This window comes from Buceros rhinoceros, unplaced genomic scaffold (genome assembly GCF_000710305.1).
Source record: "Buceros rhinoceros silvestris isolate BGI_N320 unplaced genomic scaffold, ASM71030v1 scaffold35392, whole genome shotgun sequence".
Lineage (NCBI taxonomy): Eukaryota > Metazoa > Chordata > Aves > Bucerotiformes > Bucerotidae > Buceros > Buceros rhinoceros.
The window spans coordinates 5,301-13,567 of NW_010400193.1; the positions used below are offsets into that span (position 1 = coordinate 5,301).

The window sequence follows — 8,267 nt, forward strand, 5'->3', positions numbered from 1 at the left end:
GCATTATGAAGCAGCCATGCTTGCCATGGGACTAGACCCAGCAGCCCCTGCCCCTGTTGTTCCCACCGCCAAGAAAAAGCCTTGTGTCTGTGTGGAGAGGAGCGGGCAGCAGCTGGAGGCAGCACGGAGTGCCATGGGTAAGAGGCAGGTGAGCAGGAGGGGTGCCTGTGGGAGCAAGCATCGCAGCCCAGAGAAACAGGGTAATGATGGTGGGGAGGATATTGGGGTGTAGCAGCTTGCAAACGCAGCTGCCATGTCCTGCTTCACACCGCTCTTGCCCTGCGCCTGCCCCTATCCGTGCTGGCAGCCCCTGACACGCTGGGGAGCTGGGGGGCAGGGGAAGGAGGGAGTGACAGCCTCCACACCCTCGGGCAGCACTTAGGCTTGATGTCTTTAGGGTGCATTTGTTTAACCAGACCGAGCAAGCTGCAGGAACACAAGTCAGCAGGCTTCCAGTGAAACAGTCCATCCATTCTCTGCGGGAGAGCAGTTCTGCAGCTTACCTGGGATGCTCCCTCAGCTCTGTTGCTGGTGCCTAGCGGGCATGACTGAACGGGGTGAAGCTGGGACCTCCTCAGGAAGCTGGTGGCTCTGCCGGGGTTCCTGTTAGAGTAGCAACAAGGATTTGGGGGGGAAAATCTTTTCTGCTATTGCTGACAGGTTAGTGCTGAGCAGCCAAGCCAGGATGGGAACTCAGCCCTCAGCTGGGTGTGGAGCAGCGGCTGCAGCACCTCTTGGGGCAGAGTAGGCTTTGCCCCAAGTATTGCTCGCCCTTTGCTGCTGTTGCTGTTGTTATCATCATTCATAATCCATTTGCAGGTTCCTGCCTTGCTGGGTGCTTCGCAGAGGCACTGGCAGACCGTCCCTGCCCTGTCAGGAGTGCAACCACAGTGGGCAGAAAGATGATGTGAGCCACCCTTGTCCTGTGGACTGAAAACTATTCTCATCCCCGCCTAGCTGAAAGCTGCTGAGGGGCCCCAGATGGGCAGCCCTCCTGGCCAGGTCAGAGTCTCTCTGTGCTGAAGAGACAGTGAGGCTCAGGGACACTGCTGGGGATGGCCTTTTGGCAAGCCTCCCTGCAGTGCAGGATGCTCAGGGTGGCATCCTGACATCCTGAGGTGGGAAGGTTGGGAAGGTCCCTTCTGCTGGTGCAGTCTTGCTGGGAACCTGGAGGAAGCGACCTGAATGTACTGCAGCCATCCGGGATGTGGGGACCTCAGGGACAACTCAGCGTCTTCAGTTTTTCAGCTCTTGCAGGTTTTGCACCAACCTTCAAGGTCTAGTCCACAGTTTTGGCAGGGCAGCTGCTGGGGTGTACATCAGCCCCAGTGCTTCCTCAGGGGCAGGAGGGACATGGTCTGCACCCTGGCTGCCACAAAATCCCAGCTCCTTTTTGGCCAAGAACCCCACCCAGGGAAGGCCAGGGGCCTTCTGAGCATTTAATTTTCTCTGTGATGCCAGACACAAAGAGTAACACCCACCTCCCTCATTCAAAAAGAAAAAGCAGGGACTTCGCTCCAGCTGCTGCTCCAGCAGCATCCTCTCCTTACACTCCTGCATGGCCAACCCCCAGCCCCTGCCTCTTGTCCCCCAAGCCCCGTTTTGACTGGAGGAGAGCAGATGAATGCCTGTACCAGTCACGCCAGCTCTGCTGTGGGGTAACCCTGTCTCAGCCGGGATCCCGGGGAGCGGGCGGCTGCTCTTGCAGTGCCATTGCCTGGACAATAAGTCCAGAGCAGGGATTGCTGGGGCGGTGTGGGAGCACGCAGGAGGTGATGCTGTCACCTTTCCGTGCCTCTTCCCGACTTTGTCATCCTGGGGACCTTTGTGTAGATCCCATTTTTATCTGTTTTTTCATCCCTCTCTCTCTTTCTCTCCTTCTCTCTTCGCTTTCTTCTCTCCCCCTCCCGTCAGTATGTGGGCTGATCACTGCTCAAACTTTTAATTCAGATGGTAATTGGAATAATAATACGGGCAGAATTCTTCTGGCTCCGTTGCTGCAGCTGGCTTCAGAGAGCTATGAATAGCTCTGAGTCACACACTGAGATGGTTTAACTTCAAATCATTTTGTTTTGTTTCCATATTACCCATCCTCAGGCTCCAGAGTCTCACAGGGGAGAAAAAAATTCCCCCCTTCTCACTCCACCCCAAAATATAAGCTGGGCAGAGTCACATTAATAAAATCCTCTTTTGGAGTCAGAAACTGGTCAGCAGATCATGCATTGCAGGGCAGATGGGGACTGTTGGCACTTACTCGATCTATTTATAATTATTGAACGAAAAGGCAGAAGTGTGTATATAAAAATGGTATAGAGTTGATTACAGCTTCCTCCCCTCACCTTCCATATGTCACTTGCCTTTTTAATATGGTAAAACTCGCCCGCACGGTGACTGTGCCGTCGCGTGTGCTCATACAGCACCTAGCACCCAGCCTGGCCGGCACGGAGGAGCGAGAGCTCAGCTGCTGTCTCTTGTGGCAAGACAGCCCCATGGCACTGAGCTGCTCTACAAGCCCCAGCATGAACCCCAGGAATATTTATGAGGAAGAGGAGAAGAGGTGGAGTTACAAAGAGGATGGAGAGGAGGCTCTGCAAAAAGCCAAAGGCATCCCCGCTCTGCTGCAGGTATTTCCACCCTGACTTCCCAAGAGGTGAGAAGAGGTCTACTGTGTTGTCACCATGCCTAAGCTGGCAGGATGGGTCTGTGGACACTGATCTTAAAACCAGACAGTGCTAAGTAGCCTGTAAGAGGAATCAGGCATGAAACGCAGCACAACCAGCGGCTGCAGTATTGACCACAGACAGGAGGGAAGCATTTGCCAGACGGCTCCAGATAAAGCTAAGACTAAGAGTGTAAAAATACCCTGGGATTTTTCCATCATCGTCGTTCACCGTGTACATCCCAGAGCACCAGATACGGTTGTTATAAAAAGACAAGTGGGGGAGTGCTTCAGCGTGGACTTTTCTGTTCTGTTTCATGAGACTCTTCCACTGCAAATTTAAGGAAGGATTGACAATATATGATCCGCTCTGTCAGGGGCTTGAGAGAGCCTGTGATGTGCGAGGCGCTGCACCACATACTGAGGATGGAGCGATGGAGGCATTGAATCAGCACCATGCGCCCTGACACTGTTAGCCCACAGATCCCTCAGAAAGCGACTACAGCAGGCTGGCCCCACGCATCCGCTCAGGGTCAGAGCGGTGCTGGGGTGGCAGCGTGGGCTGGTGCAATGGCTTGTGCTGCCGGAGCGCAGCGTCACCCAGGAAGGTGGGGATGACTGCAGCACAGCAGTGGTGTCCCTGGCATTGCTTAGTCTAGGGCGCAGAAGGGGAAAAGTGTTTGAGAAGGGCAGCCCAGGCTGCAGTGCTCGACCCCTGGAGACCCACCTGGCTGACAGCTTCAACGCTGCAAGACAGCATCCACAATGCCCACACTTGCAGTGGCTTCCCAAAATGCTGGGAGGCTCCCTCAGGCCATGAAATACACAGGTGTCCCTGCATGCTGGGGAGAGGGCAGCAGAGGGATGGAGAGGCACCCCTCCAGACCACAGTCTCCTGCCTAGCATTGCTCAGGGTGCCCCATGCTGCACCCACCACTGTGGTTTCAGTCCACTCTCCAGGAGTCACTGCTGACCTCCTGGATTCCCCCTCCTCATGTGACTCCCAGAAGGCAGAGAAAGCTCGAAGAAAGGTCTTTGGGGATGCTCTGGGATTCGCGTCTCTGTCCTTGGCCAGGCTTTCCTTCCCCTTGTCCATATGACAGGCAGCTGCCTGTTCGGGACATGAATGTCATCCCCTCTTGCTGCAGGCATCTCTGAGCCTTCTCCCTTCATCCCATTTGTGTTTCAGGTTTCCAAGGAACAACAAGACCATTTCTCAGCTGTTTGAATGGAGTTTGCATAGGGTTTGGGCTCCTGGTATGGCCCCTGGCCTTGCTGAGATGGTGGCATCCATTTTGCAGGCAGTGATGTCAGCAGCAGCCCTGGGTCACCAGCTGCTGAGGAGGGACAGTTGCTACCTCACCTCCTGGTATGGCATCTGTGGAGTGGGGGGGCTGATGCAAACACCGGCCCAATGCGATGGCAGTCGCCAGCCCAGGGCTTCTTGCCGGCCCGTCTGTCTTTCCCATGGCGGCACCGCGCACTGTGGGGGTGTGTTGGGGTGGAAGTGGTAAGTGGGTTTATTTTTGTTCGTCTCCTGGCTCGTGCCGCTCCGAGTTTGTGGTGCCCGCTATTACTAACGCTTCCCTGCGCCAGCTGGCAGCAGAGGATGAATCAGATCGGCAGCACCATGGCATGGACCACTCGATGGCTTGCCAGCTTGGGGCTATGGCTCTGGCCAAAGTGCCGGTAATGTCTCCTGCCTTTGCCCAGGGTAGCACCAAAATGCCAGCAGCTTGATCTTGATGCTGGAGACACCTCGGTAGCCTGTGGGGCAGGGTTGTCTCCGTGCCCCACGCTGCCTGCCTGGCACCGCTCCTGCATGCTGGAGCTCTCAGGTGGTTTCATGATCTTTCCTCTACCCTCTGGCACATTCCCAAGGTGGGGTCAGCTCTGCAGCCACAAGGGTCTAGCTTATCCTCCTGTGGCCAAAACACACCCTTTTGCAGTTGATTGGTTCCTCTACCTGCTGGTCATGACCTCACAGCAGCCAGTGAAGTCACATGATGACGTCACAGACCTTGGTGATCCCTGTTCTCCCCACAGCAAAGACAGAGAGATGCCTGGTCCTCCTCTCCTCTCCCTCCCAACTCCCACCCGGTGATCTTATAGAGGGATTTTGGTGACTGCCTCTTCCCCCACAAGCGTTGCTGAGGCTGCAGAAGTTGGTGTACTGCTTGTCAGTGTCATCTACCTGTGTGACCCAGGCTCCAGGAGGGTAATTTTGATCCACTTGCTGCAGCCCAAAGCGTCCTGAAAAATGTCATTGCTGCTCAACATCTCTAGGACAACGGAGAGAGTCTTCTCAGGATCTCAAGACTTGGAAGATGGTGATGACGACAATGACAACGATGATGAATTCATCTACCCCTGCCACTCTGTATCCCAGAGCAAGACCTATGACAGCTTGGGTGACAGTCAGGTAGACGATGTGGGAGAACCCACCTCATTTTCCCTAAATCCCAGGCACTCTTATGTGATGAAAGACAGACTGAAAAATAGAATATATGCCCAGAGGTTGGCCAAGTATACACTGGAGCTTGAGGAGGAGGCTCGGAAATTTCAGGAACCAGTTTACAAAGACACAGAAATGCCTGGCAGCTTGCCTGAACATGAGTACCGCAGCTGGACCTATCACCTTCCTATGCGTCAAAGGTCGCGTGTTCTCCAAACTGCCGGTATGGCACCATATGGCTCCTATGACTCTTTCCGGCATAGTGTGGGTAAGCACTTGGGGATGGATGCCTTCGCCTCATGGGCCCGTGCCAGTGACCCTTATACGGGCAACCCAGAGCACACCAAGGGAGCAGAGCCCCAAATGCTGCACCAGGAGACCATTGGGGCCAGGGAGTTCCTGTCCCTCCCGATGACTTACGATATGCTCAGGGAGGAGAACACCATGCTCAGGAGGGCGCTTGGGATCATGAAGAGCTCCTTGAAGACCCAGGCATGCACAGTGCAGAGGCTGGAGAGACAGCTGAAGGCCATCCAGGCCGAAGAGGAGAGGAAAACCCAAGAGCTACAGTCCTTTGTCCAGCAGATGGAGTGGAGTCTCCAGCTAATGACCCAGAGGGCTCTGGAGGCAGAAAACAATGTGGAGAAGCTGAAGCAGGAGAACTTTATTCTTCAGGGAGAGCTGGAGAGCTCCAAGGCAGAGAATAAAAATCTGAGAGCAGGTCAAGCAACCGACCTGGGAGCAGTGAAGCACAACATAGATTTCGCCTTGCAGAACCTCCACAAGATAATACTGGGTGCAAACTGGTCCATCAAACAGTTCACCTCTGGAACACAGTCGCTGTGTTTTATTGCTGAGGTCCTTAAATCTACCGGCAATATTTCTGAAGTTGAAGCAGAAAAAAAGCCATGAACTCAATTCCTTGTGGGTCCTTCAGATGAGCATATGGACCGAGACCATGGGTCTCCCACTACAGCCTATATTAAAACCATTTACTCTCACATTTTTTAGCGTGTGTGTGTGTGTGTGTTCAGATTCGTATTAATGGAAAAGCTTTTCTTGTGATAAAGTGCCTGTTGCCCGTAGTGATGTAGTTTTAGCTGCTGATGCTCTGTTCTCGCACTGCGGAGCCAGTAGCAAACTTTTCCCAGGCTCTGAGCTGCAAGGTCCAGCCGCGGTGAGCTGCACCACAGCTCCATCTGACTTGAGCTCCCCTGTGGGAGCCAGGAGGAAGCACAGCAGCAGGGGACGCAGTGCTCCTAAACAGTGTGCCTGTTCCTTCCCATAGCTGTTATCGGAGGTGAGCAAAGCATTTCATCTGCTTACTTTGCCTCTTCTCAATGAGGTGGGCAAGGTGAGGAGCAGAGATCCGGGTGCTACTGCTCATGGTTTCAGTGAGCTCCTTAGGTCCTCCTTCCTCTTCTTTTGGAAGTGGTCACTGCCTGGGCCAGAAATCCAAAGTCTCTAGAAACTGAGCACCTGTTTCTGCAGCTGAGGAAAGGATGGTGGTGGTGGTGGTCAGAAACCCTTAGGAAGCTCATGTGTGAGCTGTGGCAGCGCCTTTCCTACTATATCAGTTAGTGCTGGCTAAGGATGAGCTTGGCTTATCTGAGCTGGACCAGGAATGTGCTGGTTGGAGAGGATGCTCTTTGTCTCCTGGCTGGAGATGGCATAAAGAGTTATACCTAAATTGCCTGCCTTTGTCACCTTCTAAAGATCTGTGGGACCTTGTGGTCCAAATGCACCATGTAATCACTGAAAATACATCTTAGCTTTACGCGAGCAGGACTGTCTGTGGGCATGAAGCAACCTTTCTTCATCACCTGGTCATGCCTCAACATTTCTGGTGAATTTAGGTTACTGAACCCCGTTTCTGCTGTAGGTTTACACAGCTGCACAATAAAATCTCCTGTGTCTGGTCAAACTGACCCTCCTTAAAGACTTGGATGCTGTGGGGTGGTGAGCAGAGTTCAGTGCCAAAGTGCTTTTTCCTGATAGGAATTTTTGGGTAGCTGTTCACTTTTACCTCTATACAGTGAGTGGTAAACTACAAAGTTGCTGTCTTCTCCTGGTCCCATAATATCCTTGGTCCGAATGACCATGTTGTGTTGCTGCAGAGCTTAAACTTCTTCAGTAACTTTGGTCTCTTGAAGAGAGACTGCTAGTTTATCTTCTTCCCAGACATGACAGTGGGAGTGCTTGCACATCAGAGGTGATGTATGGAGCTCCTTACTTGCTGCTCTCTAGTCTGTGCTCCTAACTGGGGAAAGCTGGTGGTCACTCTTAGCAACATGAAGCCCCTGTTCTGCAACACAGATGAGGAGACTAGCATGGTTCTCACCAGCTTTTCTATCCCAGACAACATCATTTGCTGTTCCTCTCTCCTATCCATGCATAAGCACTTGCAAGCAGCTCTAAAACTTGGGTTTGACCCATAAATCCTTGGATTTGTCCCAGATATGGCAACCACTGGTTGCTCATCGGTGAAGCTGGGAGGAAACGAACTAGCTGGCTCTGTCTGCGTCCTGTGCTCCACACTGGCTGCTGTAATCCAAAGGTTACAGTGCAGGATTAGTATGGGTGTACAAAGACCTTCTTAATCTGCAAGTCATTATGCCCTCACTGCATTTCACTTCCCAGCAGCTCTGCTCAGGTGGAACAGGTCAGCTCTTGAGTCTTCAGTTTTCCTGTTCTTCAGTTTGGGGAGGACCCGATCGGGATGTAACATCTGCTGGACATCCTCTCCAGGGCTCTGCTGCTGAGCCACTCCTTGGATGCTGTACACAGGGCATGTCACAAGGTCTGTTTGCTCTAACCAGCTTCTGCTCAACTACCCCTAAGCCCTTCCTCTCCATCAGTTCTCCTTTTTGGCTTTACCTATTGCTTTTCTTCTCCTCTTTGAAACAGGGGGGATGTTCTGCACCCCCTGGAAATAAATCCAGGTTGACGGGGATCCCTCAGGTCAGCTGTGCATGTCTGTGTTTTGATAGCCCTCGTGTGTGAGGTATTTAGCCTGGCTGAGCTCTCGTCCTAGTGTAAGCTATGATATTAATACAATGGCTCAGGGCAAGGGCTCTGCAAGCTGCTCAGCCGTTGTGCCCTTCATCTGGAGGGTGGTGACCAGCCGGTCCTGCACATCTCCCGACAGTAGAT

At 53.0% G+C, this 8,267-nt stretch overlaps 1 protein-coding gene across 1 annotated transcript; it reads left to right on the forward strand.

The window, feature by feature from the left end:
• The first annotated feature begins 4,919 nt into the window (after positions 1-4,919).
• LOC104489589 (serologically defined colon cancer antigen 3 homolog) lies at positions 4,920-6,026 on the forward strand. The gene has a single exon (XM_010131763.1). It carries the CDS (start codon positions 4,920-4,922, stop codon positions 6,024-6,026), a length of 1,107 nt encoding a protein of 368 aa, XP_010130065.1.
• Positions 6,027-8,267: the final 2,241 nt, after the last annotated feature.